The sequence below is a fragment of the Sinocyclocheilus grahami genome, unplaced genomic scaffold, assembly GCF_001515645.1.
Source record: "Sinocyclocheilus grahami isolate Dianchi unplaced genomic scaffold, SAMN03320097.WGS_v1.1 scaffold1002.1, whole genome shotgun sequence".
Lineage (NCBI taxonomy): Eukaryota > Metazoa > Chordata > Actinopteri > Cypriniformes > Cyprinidae > Sinocyclocheilus > Sinocyclocheilus grahami.
This window is the reverse complement of record NW_015506181.1, coordinates 621706-640291: the sequence shown is the minus strand read 5'-3', so window position 1 is coordinate 640291 and position 18586 is coordinate 621706. Positions and strand designations below refer to the sequence as shown.

At 35.6% G+C, this 18586-nt stretch overlaps 1 protein-coding gene across 2 annotated transcripts; it reads right to left on the bottom strand.

The window, feature by feature from the left end:
* Nucleotides 1–1050: 1050 nt before the first annotated feature.
* Nucleotides 1051–18324, bottom strand: spint1b (serine peptidase inhibitor, Kunitz type 1 b). 2 transcript variants are annotated; one of them, XM_016250690.1, is made up of 11 exons: nt 18304–18324; nt 17427–18086; nt 16189–16346; nt 15739–15880; nt 6032–6202; nt 4250–4285; nt 4026–4151; nt 3903–3950; nt 2719–2889; nt 2571–2630; nt 1051–2084 (listed from the first exon to the last, which is right to left on the bottom strand). In XM_016250690.1, exons 2-11 carry the CDS (start codon nt 17845–17847, stop codon nt 1903–1905), a joined length of 1515 nt encoding a protein of 504 aa, XP_016106176.1. In that variant the 5' UTR covers nt 17848–18086; nt 18304–18324; the 3' UTR covers nt 1051–1902. The 2 variants fall into 2 exon arrangements, with proteins under 2 accessions (XP_016106176.1, XP_016106177.1); XM_016250691.1 differs by lacking the exon at nt 18304–18324 and having other exon boundaries at nt 17427–18102.
* Nucleotides 18325–18586: the final 262 nt, after the last annotated feature.

The window sequence follows — 18586 nt, the reverse complement described above, 5'->3', positions numbered from 1 at the left end:
AAAACAACAAGATTTAAAGTATCATATATATATATATATATATTCAAAGTAATTTTGAAAAAAATGAATTTTGACATTTGAAAAAAATGTATATATAATATTATATATATATAACGACAAGTATGTAGTGAATAATTGTGACAAAACAATTGTCTTCAGCAATTATACTTAGCATGCATTAATGTGATAGGCTGTAACTTTCATGAATTATTTTATATAAACATTTTACAAAGAGATATTCCCCTCTAGTGGACCAGAGAGAAGGTCAATAATCAGGGAAATATGCATGATGAGACGGAGGAATATTTTCCTCAAGGGGGTGCTTGACATTTCAGGCTGCATACAGTATCTAGCCCCGTCGAAGGACATCTCAATGTGAAAGATCTTCGTTTTGCATACCTTCATTGGGCCTGTTTTGAAGCATGCATCAGGTGTATCCTTCGCGTCCCTCAGTCACACACAATGCTTTGCACGCATTCATTCCAATTCATGAAAAATGTTTCATTTGACGACGCCGTCAACACGCTGTTTTAGCAGCTGTATAGACGATCAACGTGGATAATGACACTAAGAAATGTTAATCATACAGTGAAGAGTTGCAATCAGAGAATCAGGTTCCCTTCGCAGCCCACCGATTACAACAACTTCCACTTATGACTTATTCACCTTTTTTTGTTAATTCTACCCGCTTATATTGAATGTTCCCTAAATAGAATTGAGCCTTTTTGTACTTGTGCTAAGAGCTTATGTTCTATCCATGTTCAAACTCTGCATTTTTGTTATGTTTAACAGTTACCTCCACAAAACCTGTGACTTATTCCTGTCAATGAGTGTCGCTACTGTGCTGTCTACCAAACATATCGAGATCTATCAGCATGTTTATATTCAGGTTAGCATAATGAGAACTCATTCATAACTTACAGTAAAAGAAGCTAAATGTTGGCTAATTTAATACAGAACATACCACCGGTTCTTAAAATATGGCACATCTTATAAATAATATTTCCACATGAGATTGTCACTAGTGTTCATAACATAAATGCAAAATTAAATTTTAAACTTTTATTCAAAATCAAAGCTCCTGAATCCATGTCCTTATTCACCAAATGGCACTTACACGGTTTAAAATACTTAAAAGAAAACCAGAAATAATCCGATGCATATCTTAAAGAAACACATCCACCCACAAAAAACATTTGACATCTTTTAGTCATTATTTGACACTCTTGACCCATATTGAGAAACACAAAAGCATCAAATGTAGGTTTGTTATGTTTTGTTTTTTCTCCCCAGTGTTTAAGCCTGTTCCATCCCAGGACTCAACAACTGGAATATCACTCAGAGCACTCATATTAATAAACAGCAAAAAGCTGGCAAACATTTAAAATTTAGTGCAATAAGAACTCGTGGATTTATAGGGCTAAAAATACAAACAATCTTACATTCCACATATATAAACAATGAATTGTCACACCATTAAAACATGTACTTTTAAATGTAACAGAAATATTAATATAGCCTCTAGAGGCAAATCAAGACATTTCAATCCCCCTCAGAAATAATCAGAATGATACATTTTATGGCTTTATGGGAAACAAAAAGAAAGTTACAATGTTTTTTGTCAAGTGCTTGTCAGATGGTAGAAGACCATCTATAAGGAGTGATTTCTACCTAAAAACTCTCCAGGGCCACAAACACGGGTCTTTATCAATGTAATATAATACACTAATTCTAAAAATCCACATTAAACACCTTGATCATTAAGACCTGAGATAAAAGACCTGGTTCAGTGACCACACATTTAAAATGGCATTACGTAAAGGTCAGGAACCCTTAACTGAGTCTGAGGGGCAGACCATATGGCAGAAAAGATGTTAAAGTTTATGGAGTTTTTAAAGATGGTCATGCTTTGGCGGTGGTGCTGTTGTAGACCAGCTGTTGGTCATCATCACTGTACACCACTGGAGGACTGCTGGTGGCCACAGGCTGATGGCTTTTTCTCTTGTTCTTGAGGAAAAAGTAACCCAACACAGCCAGAACGGCCAAGATGGCGACAACCAAAACCACAGCTAGGGCAACAGAAGCTGAGAGGGGGGGGAAAAAGGCAACCCACAACATGCATTTCTTTAATTGAGAGCACAGATCTGTCCTATTCACTTTAGGGACCAGACTATTATTTCCAATTTTTTTCTTTTTTTGAGATGTGAGAGAAATCTCTAAATGTTGTGCTGCACCTTCATCTAGACTTCTGAAGGATCCTATTGATTTTTTAACAGTATTCTGGATCATTAAAAAAAAAATTAGATGTTTACTCCAATATACTCAAATATAGAAATTTACTCTAAAGTTCTGAAAGTTATTAGAATTATTTAAAAATGATAGCTGTTCTGCAAAACAAATCAAACCAGCAAATAAAATAAGCTACAATAAAACATGTTAACTAGTAAGGGTAAGGATTTTTTTAAAAGTCTGCCATGATCAAAAAGCTGTTAAAAATACCATTAGGATCCTTCCTTTCTCCTTAGATTAATGATAAATAAGATGTATTTGATTGCAAATCCAAAGATTACCTGACTGGCTTTCTCCTAGAGCCTCAATTACATACAATCCTCTGGCAAACACATCATTTTCTATAAAGACAGACAGAAATATACATCAAATATAAACTTCAGCCATCATCACTAATATATCTTGTTGAAACCTGAGCACCATTCATACCGGTGACACCGGAGCAGTTGTCCATGCACTTGTCTGATGTCTCAAAGTTGTTCTCATTGCCATCACAGCCACCATAGGTGAAGCGATGGCACTTTTCGTTAAGAGGGTCATAGTACCAGCGAGGAAAACTGGCTCGACATGGGCCCACAACAGCTGGATCTGTGCAGTGTGCTATACCATTATAACACAAATGAGACGTTAGAAGAGAATTAAAGTGGATGAACAAATTGTGTTTATGCACAAACTGTTGGTGGGATCATATATAAAAAAAAAAAAACAGAACACTAATTGTTCATAAATAAAGACATGTTTATCTAGGAGCAATAGTAATACTATTATAATAATAGGCACTAATAAATATTAAAGTCCATCCAAAAAGTCCAATCTGCCGTATCTCTCATATCCCATTAGCGCTTCCTCATATACAAAATGCTGTGTCACGATCAGTTATGTAATGAGATCCAATAGCGCTGACCAATCTTGAAATCAAAGATTTTCCATAATTTTTTTCATGGGCCCACAACAGCTGGATCTGTGCAGTGTGCTATACCATTATAACACAAATGAGACGTTAGAAGAGAATTAAAGTGGATGAACAAATTGTGTTTATGCACAAACTGTTGGTGGGATCATATATAAAAAAAAAAAAACAGAACACTAATTGTTCATAAATAAAGACATGTTTATCTAGGAGCAATAGTAATACGGGGCGATAATAATAGGCACTAGTAAATATTAAAGTCCATCCAAAAAGTCCAATCTGCCGTATCTCTCATATCCCATTAGCGCTTCCTCATATACAAAATGCTGTGTCACGATCAGTTATGTAATGAGATCCAATAGCGCTGACCAATCTTGAAATCAAAGATTTTCCATTATTTTTTAAAATAAACAACGTGAAAAGGATAATTTGGTCCGTTCATCAGACAAAGCAATCAAATGGCTTTAAAAAAAACTTTTTTTGTCTTTATTGCAGTTTGACAGCCCCATTCACTTGTTATATAAACAAGAATAGGAGATTCTACAAAATTTCTTCTGTGTTCCATGAAAGAAAGAAAACCATAACGGTTTAAAATAACATGACAGCAAGTAAATTATGGCAGTTTTAATTACTGGGTGAATTATTTCTTAAATGTCAGGCTGCTGGTGCGCAATACAATTCTTCAGCAAAGCACGAAACTCACCTTTTTTATTCACCTCAATCCCTAGAAGTCGAGTCAGGCCATTATTCACTAAAAAGTAAAGGAAGTACGTTTAGAACCATTGAGTACATGTCATGAGGTGTGTGAGCATGATAAGTGTCTCACATTGTTCACAGTTCTCCTCATCAGAACCATCGCTGCATTGCTGCTGTTCATCACACTCAAGCTCTTTCTTCACACAGCAGCCGTTAGAGCATTTAAATTGGTCTTCTCCACAAGACGAAGTACAGTCTGTATCACAAACAAAAACACTCATTTAAACAACCAACAAATCCTGAGGAAATTTTACACCGTATATTTGGCTGAGGAGAAATCTAAAGTAAATATACCTTCCTTGGGCAGCTTTCTCGTATCTCCAGATATTACTGCAGACAGACAATATTTGAGAAGACATTACTTAGTAAAACTCTACGAGATACTGAGATTTTATTTAAGGAAATAACTTGAAAGAATAAAGGAATAAACATGGTCAAAAGTATGTGGGCACCTCCATCTAATTAATAGGTTTGGCTATTCCAATTATTTCTGTGAGGACAAATCTTAAAGCCACAGCATTCACCCACCGTCAGTATCTGACCTCACTGATGCTCTCGTGTCTGAATGGAGGCAAATCCTGCATTTATGAGCCAGCATATTGAGGATGGACCAAACGAGTGGAAGCTATTATAGTGGCAAAGGGAGGTTTTGCCATGCTTTTGAAATTAAAGTGATGCCCCACCCAAAAATAAAACACTCTCTTATCATTTACTCAAACTAATGCCGCTCCAGATGTATATACCTTCCAACACAAACAAAATTTTCTAGAAAAATAATCCATCTCTGTATGTCCATATTGGAAGTATACGGAACTTCCAAAGTTAGTGCTTCCAATAGCATGTAAAACAAACAGAACTATAATCCATACAACCCCATTTAATGAATCAATGTCTTCTGAAGCAAAACGATAGGTGTGTGAGAAAAATACTAATATTTGAAACTTTTTTAAAACCCCAAACCATTGCTTCTGGCCAGCTGTTCACGAGTTTACGACGTAAATGTCATGTTGCGAAGAGTGACGCAATGCACTCGCTGCAGACTTCACAACATGCTGACATTAACATTGATTCATCACCTTTTTGCTTGTGGTTTTTGAAGTGGCAAGTCACAGAGATGGATTATTTCTCTAAAAATCTCTGTGTTCCACAGATGCCAGTGAGTCATATGCTTTGGGACAGCATGAGGGTGAATAAATTACGAGAAAATTTAAATGCGTTTAAATGTTCAAGACACAAGAGCATCAGTAAGGTCATGCTTTGAGGTTGTCACTACTCTAATTCATTCCAAAGGCACTCTAGAATTTTTAGGGGATAGTCAAGCTCATCACCAAGGTCGGTAAACTATTTCTTTATGGACCCCACTTTTTGCGCAGGAGCATTGTCATTTCAAAACACAAAAGGACCTTCACCAAAAATATTCTCTAAAATGTATAGCCATTCCCCCTTTTCAGATGTCCTTTTGTTCTGATTGGGGTAGGGTTACATATGGTGGGTGGGGTGGTATAAAATGTAAAAATGGAATTTGCAAAAACAAAAATTCTATGATAAAATGTATGGCCATATAGAGCAGCACATCCAAAATTAAGCATTTACTCAGCCTCATTTTGCACTAAACCTACATGCTGTTATTCTTCTGTTGAACACCAAAGGAGAATTTTGAATTTGTTTTGAAAATGTTGCTTTATACAGCAGCTTAAGAGTAGCTCCTAAAAGGATATATGCCACGTTTTATACCATGCTGTATGGTAAACGCACACACAAAAAGTTATGCTGGTTATTCTTATTGGCATCTGGCATGCACCACTGGCGCCACATTTAATTTGGGAACTGTAGCAAGAAGATAGTCAGTAAAGAACAACATTAAAATTTCAGAAGACTTGGAAAGTTGCATGGATGCTTTTCTTATAGTGTGACAACTGACATTCTTGTGTAGTAAAGAGCCAAGTGAAGGTTCTTCAGAATTCTCCTTTTGTGTTCCTTTGCGGAAAAAGCATCCCGACACGGAATGACACAAATAAATGACAACATGGGGTATTCCTTTAAACCACTGCCTCAGTGCAATGAGATGATCATTACCTGTCGTGTTTTTACAGGCATTCAAACACTCCTGTTCAGAGAGATAGTTGTTGTTATTCTCTTTACACCCTCCAAAGATGAACTGCTCACACTTGCTGGATGCAGCGTTGTAATGCCAACGAGGAAAAGAACCTCGGCAGGGTCCAACCTTTTTAGGGGTCAAACAGTGACCTAGTGGGACAAATCAAATAAATGATATGTTAATTCAGTTATGATGAATTAAAGAATAATGGGGTGCTTGGGATCAAATCAGGATAGGTTTCTACTGGACAAATAACAACAACAAAAACTTGCTTTGTTTAATCTGTATTGCTGTTTGACCTTGTTTCGCTGGGAAATCAGGGCTTGTGATTACCCTTACGAGAATTGCAATACAATAGAGCCGCATTCCTATGGAGTTGACATTTGATTTGAGAACTACAACAAAGGTGAAGGTAATCAGTAAAAGAACAAGAAATTTACAGGGTTGCAAAAAGAAAAAAATTTTTTCCCCAGAACTGCAACCTATCTGGAGTGCACAAAAGAATAAGGTATCAGTCTCTCAGAGACTTTTCTAAGGTAAGAAAGGATTAATAAGAATCACAAGTATCATGCAGTGTTTTTACTGTTAACAAAAAATAAAACAAAAATTATTCCCTTTAAAATTTTCAGATTTTGTTCTTGAGCATATTTGTGTTTGCACTCTAAAGAGCGTTTGCAGCATTGAGCACTGTAGGCAAGTCTGTTGAAGGTGTGAACATAATGGCCACACAATTTTTAAATGATATATGATCCGCTCTATGCTGCTCAAAATAGAGTTTCATTCAATCACAAGCTCACTGACTGAGCAGTTCTATACACTTGCAAGTCCTCTCATTATAGTATATTACAAATCAGTGTTGGAATGCATTTAGTATTGCTATACTCAAGACCGGTCTCGGGACCATTTTTTGAAGGTCTCACTATCAACTGCATTTGTACTTGGTCTAGTTCAAGTCATGTCGGATAGATCGTATTTACGAGTTGAACGCACATGAACGCCACCACAAAGTCGTTATTACGAGTGGGAAGCTCAATTTTCTTTAAGCCCAGAGTTTCCGAGTTGGGGGCGTGTCAATGAGAAACATGGCAGAATCGATGGATGCAATGTCTGTAGTTGACAGTAAATTTTTGTTTAAATTGATAGTTTTGATGAAGTTTTTATGCGATACAGATTAAAGTGGCTTCATAAATTACTTTTTAAAAATATTAAAAACGCAAAACACACCGGATGCAAATTCTTTGCTCTTCATTTTCTATAAGCAGAGTTAACAGACCCTGTTGTATTTTCTTGTAATTTATTAAAAGAAGGTACACCACCATCTTGTGCCGACTAAACTGACTTGAACGCACCTGACGTCGTAATTACCACTTGTCATCTTGTAAGTACGAACGTCCCAGGAGGACTTGAACGCAGCATTAGTCTCAGACTGCACTCAGAATTTTATTTCAAGGCGGGTGATGTTACTAAATTGCCAGTTCATTGTCTGAATTATTTGTTATCATACTGTGATTGATGTAAAATGTCCTGCTTCAAATGCAATCAATACATTTCTAATTTGATGGCTTTTGCTACTGTTGTGCCAAGTCAAAAATCTGTGGGGATTCCACCACTAAAATATCACCATAAAGAATACAAATAGCCCAAAAATTCAGTTATTCAAATAAAATTTGCAAAAAGATTTGATTGTAAAAAAAGTAAGAAAAGTTATTGTAAGAGATTTTTTTTAACATGAAATATTTATGCAATATCGTAAGAGCAAGAGAACTGCTTTAACGAGTGAGAATGATTGCAACCCTGATACTGATTTTATACTAATGCTCCATAAGAGTTACGATTAATATTAAGTGACATTTTGTCCATAGACATGATTTTAAATATGTTTTTGCTCTATTTTGCCAACAAACATAGTTCCAAAGAAATCCATAGCAGAACTGTTGTGAATTTGAGCATTAAGCCAGCTGGTGCACTTTAGGGTTAATCATTAAAACAAAAACTAAACTGACAAAAAATAAAATAAATAACTAATTAGTATTGTTTTTTTTAAATATAAAAACTACAGAAATTTAAAATTAAATTCAGACAAAAAAATAAAAATACTATAGAAAAACTGGTGTCAGGAAATACTTAAAGACGGATAAGAATAAGAATGACTCTTGTAGGACAATTATTACTATCTCTTGTAACACTTTTTGAAGAATGTATCTTCCAGAAACCCACAGTAATTTTGTAAGAAATTTATCTTCCACCCTGAAAAGTCAGTCTTTATTAGTTATTAGTTGCTTAAACCTTTACTCCCTCACAACCTTGCTGCTGGTCTCTCAAGAGCTACTCCTAACTTATCTGTCATTTGTATATAATACACCCATAATAAATGTGGTCAGACCACACCCAAATGCGTGTTCAGTGATCCGATCACAATCAGATCAAAATGTATCTTGGGAGTATTTACACCATTCTTTTAATGTGGTCAGGTGTGATCCAATCTTGGCCCAATTTCAGAAAACACATGTTAAATACAGATGTAAAGAGTCCATGATATTCTTGTCCCTTCAACGTTAGTCTAAGGGACTTTTTGTTTACCCACCAGGTGAAAGTCAGATTGCTTCGAAAAGTAACAGTAGACCTCTCCTCAACAAGCCACACTAATTGGGATACCAGTCATGAGCTTATTACTAGGCTTAGCAATTTGAGCAAACTCACAAGCATACGCAATAATAATAAAAATAATAATGCAAGCACGTTACTCTTAGAAATAAAAGTGATGCCATAGAACCACGATTTTGGCTTCCCCCCCCCAAAAAATCTTAAAATGAATAGTTCTTAAATTATTTTTTTCTTAATGTGAAAAACATTTGAATAACCTAAAGAACCATTTTCCACTATAAAGAACCTTCTGTGCAATTGAAAGATTTCATAGATGTTAACAGTTCCTCGTGGAACCATCAACGAAAATACTGGAGCTTATAAGTGCAATAGTAAGAAAAATAAAATAAATTGGACACTTGTCAAATATGTAATTACGCGTAACTCAAAAATCAAGCACAAGGAAATTTAAGAAAATGTAGAATTGAGTGTGCAAATACAACTGGGCAAATAGGGCAACATGCAGTTGTTAGCATGAATAACATGACAAGACATGTTCCTTTCAGTTACTTCTTTGTAAGTTCATTGTTGAAATTCAAGTTATTGTTGAAGCATGCATGTGGGATGAACCATTTTGGCATGTTCAAAATGCAGGGGTGTACCTAAAGTTCCTAAGGGGCTCAAGGGATTGTCTACATTATTGTTTGACCCAGTGGGCATTTTGAGTTTCATCATTCATACGCCCACAGTATCACCATATGTCCCAGAAAGAATTCAGAGCCGAACTTTTAGTAAAAAGAGAATTTCTTCATTCCGGTGGCATTTCATCACAAGTTCATTCATGACAAGACAATGATCTAACAGGTGCATATACACTCTAAAAAATGCTGGGTTGTTTCAACCCAATGTTGGGTCAAATATGGACTAACCCAACTGTTGGGTTGAAACAACCCAGCATTTTTTAGAGTGTACCCACTAACACTGCTAAAATTGTGTTCTTAATCATGTTTACTGAAAACAGACAAATATTAATTTTTATTTTTTAAAAGACTTTATTAATAATATAGTGCAAATTAAGTAAATTTGTCTTACTCCGTATTATTAAGGGTGCTTGAGAAATTAAAAAAAAAAAGTATTATTGCCATACTAAAAACATACTACCACTATTACCATTGTTTTCATCTCAATCTGTTTGTTATACACACATGAATGAGGTGCGGAATCATTCGGGCTTATTGAGAATTCTGCTACTTTTATAAGCAACAGGGCATATGATGTTTGGGTAGAGCCGGGGGGGTATTCCAGTACAGAAAATAATAACTGGTACTAAACAATCATTACGCAGCACTCCCAAGCTGTCTGACAGAATGAGATGGAGCAAAACCAGGGCAAGCAAAGTACACTTTTGGCTTCCAAATCAGTGTGCTCCCAAATACACACAATGGGCCTCATTTATGAAACATTCGTAAATATAGGAGTCAATTCTGAGTAATTTTTGCATAAAACGGACCTTCCCGAAAACTCTTCTCTGGATTCACAAATGCTTCGTATACATCCGATTTGATAGTTAAACATGCATATGTTAATCAATTCCAATCATTCGTAAATAGGGCCAGTGTGCATGCTCATTCACAATTAGCATAATCCTCACCTATGAATTACAGCTACGCAGTGAAATATTCTGGTCTACTTTCTCAGGTTTGGCTCCAGTATATTGCATAAATGCAAAAACACACTAATAGGCCATATGCCTAACAATAAATATTTAATAACGTGTGTTCACCAAAGCGTTTTTAGCCAGCCCCATAAGCTTAAACAATGCAAAAAAAAAACAAAAAACACTGCTTTATCAAAGTGATTTCACCATCATATGGACAAAATTTAAAGCATAACCAACTCTTTATTACCTTTATTACCACAGGAAAAGAACCATCATGACAGAAAATCACACATTTATCAACTGTAAGAATTAATTTGAAATACAATTTGAGACCAGAAATGCATCACGTAACTGTAAGAGTAAATAATAATAATAATAACTATGCACCCGTTTGTAAGGATTGGGAAGGTTGCTGTCACGTCACGTGACAAAAGAATGAATGACTCGAAAGACTCGAAAGATGCTCAAAGCTTATCGGGCTGTCAAGTGATGAACGAACGACTCAAACCCGAAGACTAGTCAGATAAGAGGTGAGGTGAGCTTGCATAGACTAAAGATCCAGGCAAACAATTAATTAATATTTTCTGTTTCTTATAGCATTATAGTTTTGTCTTGTTTGTAGTGTGATCAACATTTGCGTAAGTAGTAGATGTGTTAGGGAAGTAACACGTAACATTTTAATTACACTTTGTAAATTGAACCAAATGAATGAAATTACTCAAAAAAAAAGATTTGTTCATTTTGCTGAACGAGACTCAAAGATCCGAATCGGTAAAATGATCCGAACTTCCCATCACTATAAAAATGCAGTAGCCAGCAATATTAACTTCTCTGTTGTTGTTCAGTTGTTGTACAAGTAGGATGATTGGTCGGTGTAGTATTTGTCCCGCCCCTCCTCCATTGATTGGACGGCTGGGTAAAAAGTGACAGTGACAAGCGCTGCGTTTTACCCAAAGCTAAACAGTTTATTAACTCGCTCAAAAAAACAAAAACAAAAACAAAAAAACCTCCCGGCGCAAACAAACTCGTAAAATTGTATTAATTAAAATTTTTAATTTTATAATTAATAACGTGTGTTCACCAAAGCGTTTTTAGCCAGCCCCATAAGCTTAAACAATGCAAAAAAAAAACAAAAAACACTGCTTTATCAAAGTGATTTCACCATCATATGGACAAAATTTAAAGCATAACCAACTCTTTATTACCTTTATTACCACAGGAAAAGAACCATCATGACAGAAAATCACACATTTATCAACTGTAAGAATTAATTTGAAATACAATTTGAGACCAGAAATGCATCACGTAACTGTAAGAGTAAATAATAATAATAATAACTATGCACCCGTTTGTAAGGATTGGGAAGGTTGCTGTCACGTCACGTGACAAAAGAATGAATGACTCGAAAGACTCGAAAGATGCTCAAAGCTTATCGGGCTGTCACGTGATGAACGAACGACTCAAACCCGAAGACTTGTCAGATAAGAGGTGAGGTGAGCTTGCATAGACTAAAGATCCAGGCAAACAATTAATTAATATTTTCTGTTTCTTATAGCATTATAGTTTTGTCTTGTTTGTAGTGTGATCAACATTTGCGTAAGTAGTAGATGTGTTAGGGAAGTAACACGTAACATTTTAATTACACTTTGTAAATTGAACCAAATGAATGAAATTACTCAAAAAAAAAGATTTGTTCATTTTGCTGAACGAGACTCAAAGATCCGAATCGGTAAAATGATCCGAACTTCCCATCACTATAAAAATGCAGTAGCCAGCAATATTAACTTCTCTGTTGTTGTTCAGTTGTTGTACAAGTAGGATGATTGGTCGGTGTAGTATTTGTCCCGCCCCTCCTCCATTGATTGGACGGCTGGGTAAAAAGTGACAGTGACAAGCGCTGCGTTTTACCCAAAGCTAAACAGTTTATTAACTCGCTCAAAAAAACAAAAACAAAAAAAAAAACCTCCCGGCGCAAACAAACTCGTAAAATTTTATTAATTAAAATTTTTAATTTTATAATAATTAAAATTCAGTGTCATCAGTTTGGCAAAAAGAACACAGAACGTTTTACACACCATTTACACATGGTAAGGAGAAGGTGTACATTTATTTCGTACCAACTAACATTTTGAAAATACGAACACTTTCATGAATCCAAAAACAGCTTTACGAACGATTTACACACAAAGTTGTTCTGCTCGTGTTTCATGAATGAGGCCCAATAAGCCAAAATGGCTGTCTTGGCCGGTATTTATGAAAATATTCACAAACCTTACTTATGGTTATGTCTTAAATGAATGTAAACAGCTGGGAGAAATTTGGATATCACTATAATGGATCCATTCATTAGGACTTAAAGTGACAGCAGCCTAATTTAGCTCATCGCTTTCGACCGAATAACTTCTCTACCAATTTAAGTTTAGGAATAAATGTACTTTATTTAGTTTCTTTAGTATTTCCTAACTTTTAGATACAATATTTTTTTATTTATTGCCTTTACTCTAATGTTTGTATTAAGCTTCTTATTTTATTACTGACTGTATTAATTAGCCTAGTAATAGTTTTTGCTGTTGTATAGAAGCTGCTATTTAGAACTGCTGGTATCGTAACAACCTGTTACACATCATTATAGTGACGTAATATCATAATATTATGATACAATATTGAGAAAAATGATTTTGGTTATATTGCCCATCCGTACAGAAAAATCCCTCTGAGAAGGAATTAGGCAGACTCTGGATCAGAATGTCATGGAGACTTAGGGCTGTGTTCATTTAACTTACTCTAGCCAGCATCCCATATGTAATATGAGAGGGATATCTCTGGATAAGAACATTATAGTAGTGGTCTCTTTTGTCAAGGACCTTTCAGTCGCATTCTAGCACCAGAACATATAGAAATCTATATAGCATATGCATTATATATATATATATATATATATGCCGCGGTTTTGGCTGATGAGTTCGTGTTGACTCATCGGAATGTGTTTCCTCCTGCACGTCGTATTAATGTATCCCCTTCCGTTGGTGAAGTAGTTGATAGGGAAGCGACACGTGTTTTCTTACGCACTGGCAAAGGTGATTTATGTATAGGTAAGTTATGGTTAAAATTGAGTTAGACATCTTTTGTTTGTTGTGTTGGCCTTTGCCCCCTCCTGAAGTTTATGTTTCCTTATCTTTTTCTTATGATTGAATAAAGTTAAATGTTTTCTTTTTGTTTGGAGGTGTTATTGGGGCTGGAGATACGAGTTCCCTGTGCTTTCTCTCTCCAAAAATGTTACTGCTAAGACCATTACCTCCTAGACAAAAAGGGCTAGCATGTAACTATATATATATATGGCTATGTCCAGGGTCACATATGTTCATATATATATATATATATATATATATATGAACATGTGACCCTGGACCACAAAAGCAGTCTTAAGTCGCTGGGGTATATTTGTAGCAATAGCCAAAAATACATTGTATGGGTCAAAATTATCCATTTTTCTTTTATGCCAAAAATGGTTAGGATATTAAGTAAAGATCATTTTCCATGAATATATTTAGTAAATTTTCTAACATAAATATATTAACTTAATTTTTGATTAGTAATTTGCATTGCTAAGAACTGAACATGTGACCCTGGACCACAAAAGCAGTCTTAAGTCGCTGGGGTATATTTGTAGCAATAGCCAAAAATACATTGTATGGGTCAAAATTATCCATTTTTCTTTTATGCCAAAAATGGTTAGGATATTAAGTAAAGATCATTTTCCATGAATATATTTAGTAAATTTTCTAACATAAATATATTAAAACTTAATTTTTGATTAGTAATTTGCATTGCTAAGAACTTCATTTGGACAACTTTAAAGAATTTTCTCAATATTTTGCACCCTCAGATTCTTCCAGATTTTCAAATAGTTGTATCTCCGCCACATATTGTCCTATCCTAACAAACCATATGTCAATGGAAAGCGTATTTATTCAGCTTTCAGATGATGTATAAATCCCAATTTCAGAAATTGACCCTTATGACTGGTTTTGTGGTTCAGGGTCACATATAGACAACTAGTCTGTAACTATCAACCTGGTTACTGGTTCACCCTAGTAACCATCCAGAGGAGCCTAGCAACTGTATAGGAACATAAACAAGCACCAGAATATCAGAGACATGATGTTGGGCTCTACTGGCAACCACCCAGAACAACCAAGCAAAGACCTAGCAACCACCCAGAACACACTAGCAACAGTCTTGCAACCACCCAGGGTAGGGCAGCCACTGTAGCAACCACATTTGTAAGCACCCTATCAACTGCAGTGTTGCCACGATAGGCACCACTTATATTTCCTTCAGAAAATATACTTATTATTTTTGCTTTAGGCATAACCCTCTCTAAATTTTGTATGATTTATGACAAACAATTCCCTAAAGTAAATATATGCATGTGTAAAGTTGTTGTTTAATGGAATATCATTATCTTAAAACAATTACATGTTCCATCACACAAAATGTGCTGCTGTAGTCATGAACCAGACATGGATGCGTCACATAAACAGGGTGATTAGACAGTGAGTAAAAAGCATTTACATGCAATGATTCAACAGCTGCTAAAACTGACCTCATTTCTTCAGTGGGTTCATTCTTCTGTCATTTGACCATAAAATACTTAATTGATATCGGTTTCCCCTCCTGCTGCCCCCCTTTTTCACCTTCATATTTTTCCCTCTCCAGTTCTTTTTGCCTCTTTGTTAGGCAAGTCCAAAATGTCAAAGGTGACATTTACTGATGTTTGAGGTTACAGAAGAGAATGCTACGAGATAATTTATCTTCACAGTTTGCTGTAATTCATTCATAGGTCTTTGCTGGGGGTGTGTTTTGTGTTTACGCACAGCAGTTATCCATATACTGCGCAACTATGACTCAAAGCCTGTAACACGTCAAACCGGTTCTGCACATTTGCAGAGGGAGCGGTAAGGTCTCTCACACAATAAAAAAAACACACACACACACACACAGAGAGAGAGAGTCATCTCCAACCCATCACTACATTAGTTATTTGTAAGCCTAAGACATGTCTGAAAATGTGCTTTACCTTAATCTCCTTCATTTTTTACTAACACAGTTTGTCATAAGAGACAGCAATGTTCATAGTACACATTACACAATGACATTTTAAAGCATAAACCACATTAGCACAAAACTTTTCTTTATGTTAAATATATCAACATAAAGCTCTGTTTATTTCCAAGTTTATTTTCCAGGTTAAAAAATACTATGGTATTCTTAAACATTTACAAAGATGACAGGTAGGAGAACAACTCCATAAATATAAGTTAGCACTATAATTTGTTTTTCCATTTACTTCTCATTAATAGTGAGATAAATACGGAGCCTCATTTCTAAAGGTATAAGCCTAGGAGTGCGTCAGCAAAGCAAATTAAAAATAATACTCACGCTCAGATTGGTCAGGAGTGAGAACCAAGAGAGTGACTTGAGCAGAATCAGAATGGTGTGCAGAATCGGTCACTGTCAGTTTGAACTTATACACCCCAGGTACCAACTTGGACACCTTCACCTGGTCTGGCAGATCAGTTTTCTGTTGAGCAGTTAATTAGATTCAGATCAGATATTGGGTATTGTTATGCTATAAAACAAAAGCGGTCAACTAGTGAGTGAGGGAAACATGGATACATTTCTTTTTATGTTCTACATAAAGTTAGTCATACAGGTTTGGAATGACATGAAGGTGAGTAAATAATGACAGAATTTGCTTTTTTAAGATGACAAAGAAACAATCCCTTCAAAGCATCTTAATTCATTTTAACATCATAACTGGAAACATAATTACCTGACAACATTAATATCATAACATATCAGCTCATACGCTAGAATCCAATATAATACCTCTATATGGAGAGATTCATCTCCACTGATGAGACTCCATTCATAGCTGATGATGTTCCTATCATCCCAACTCTCAATGCCATTCAGCAACACCTCCTCATTAGGCTGGACCACCACATCCCGTCCAGCGTTGGCAATGGGCGGTTTGTCCTTCCCAGCTGAAGAAAAATATCAATGATATTCCACTCACTAGTCACTGCTAAAGAATGTACATGACTTAAAATAACAAAATAATCGTTACCATGTGATAATACACATTCATATCATGGTCATATACTTGTTTAAATGACAATCACTCAGATTTATAGTCACTGCTAAAGAATGTACATGACTTAAAATAACAAAATAATAGTTACCATGTGATAATACACATTCATATCATGGTCATATACTTGTTTAAATGACAATCACTCAGATTTAAAAAATGAAATAAAATTCATTCATATAATTAGGCCTACACCTTGCTTGATTTAAGACAAAATATCAATCTTTTATACACCTAAAAATGAAAAAGATACCTGATGTATCTTTATAATAGAACCCTCTAGAGAACCTCTACCTTTTTGAAAAGGGCCGAGTCAGAAAATGGTACCCATAAGTTCCTGACAAAATTCTAATGAAAGACAACAGTTCTTCCAGTAATGGCATCATAAACCTGAAAAGTACGAGTACACTATTTTGCTAATGTGGCAGTCTGAGGGACCCCTTATATATATATATATATATATATATATATATATATATATATATATATATTTATTTATTTATTTATTTAGAACATATAAATGGAATCAGCCCCTGTACACACACACAATTAAAAAGAAGTTGCACCGAATAAGAAAATTATGATTCTTAAAGTCTTTAAACTAATTTATTAATATATTATTTTCAATATTTTACTATTGTAACAATAATTAGCTATGATGCTGGGGTACTTGGACAAAACAAGCTGAAAAGTTGCAACCAAGTTCATTACTGTATCGTGATGTATTTCTAAGTGAAATGAACTATCCAGACTTGATTACATTTACTGGTTATTGACTGGATTGTGAAAAGTGAGCACTGTGTGGACTGAAGGCAGATCTGAGAGCCACTGGCTTAACTGCTGCACAGCCTTGCATTCATCATACATCCAGTGAGTCATTTAACAGGAAGAGTAAGTTAAGACATTTGGAAATATATATATATATAAATATATCCTATATACAGAGAGACAGCGAGCAAAGAATAAAGTTTACCACTTTTGCGGCCGTTCAGGTAATATTCATAGACTGAATCCAGTATATCATTTGTGAACCCCTTCTTCTGAATAAATCGACAGACATATTTTTGCTTATATAAGCAGTTGAAGAGAAAGCAGCTGTTGTTGGGTCCCTTCTCGTATCCGTCTTCTATGAGGGCCAAGTTGCATCTGGGATCTCTGCAGCACGCAGCAATGCACGCGTTCCTGTGCGCGACGCTCGGGTTTGACAGGAAAACGGCCCCATCCTCAATCGACTCTTCCGTGTCGAGAACAAAGTCTTTCCGACCGGACTTGAAAGGCTGGACACACTGGCCCTGTGCTGATGTGAGTTTGTCCTCTGTGCTACTCTGTGTTTCGCCGCCATGAACACCGAGAATAAAAACCAAGGCAGCGAAAAGAAAACGCCACGAGTCCATTTTTGTTGAATTTAAAAGTATCCTGGTGTGAGGTATAAATGTCTTAAAAATTCGCCAATCCACTTTAGCTGTAGTGTCAGCAGAACTGACTGGTAAAAATCTAGTTCAGTCGCTTAGCATTGTTTCCTATATATATATATATATAAAAAAAATTCGTTCAAAGGGTTTTCTGTCGAAAGCTGTCAAGAGCAACACATTCGTCTGTATCTACCTGCTTCAGAGCTCAGGTGTTGTGTTACCTGTGAAAGCAAGGGCAGAAACAGTGACGTAATCCGCGGTCATGCCTCAATTCTTTGCGATTTGCCCTACATAGACAGCATTTTAGCTAGACACACAAACATATATGTGTGTGTATATATATATATATATATATATATATGTATGTATGTATGTATGTGTGTGTATATATATATATATATATATATATTAGGGGTGTAACAGTACACGTATTCGTACCGTACGGTTCACGGGGCAAATTCCAAATGGAAGTAATCATCCCTATGCCTTTGAAGGGCAGAGCCCTTGGAGTGGGGATTTTGGAGTGAGCAGGGCACGTGCGTGCCTCATTATCTTCAGCTGGGATGTTCCCGTGACAACGCAGCACGGTGTCAGTCAGCTGATTCGCTGACGCACTCCGGCATAAAAAAAATATATATATTTTAAAAAGTTTTATATATATTATATAGCATATTTGAAAAACTTTTAAAATATAAAATGTATGTTTATTTGCAACAGTTAT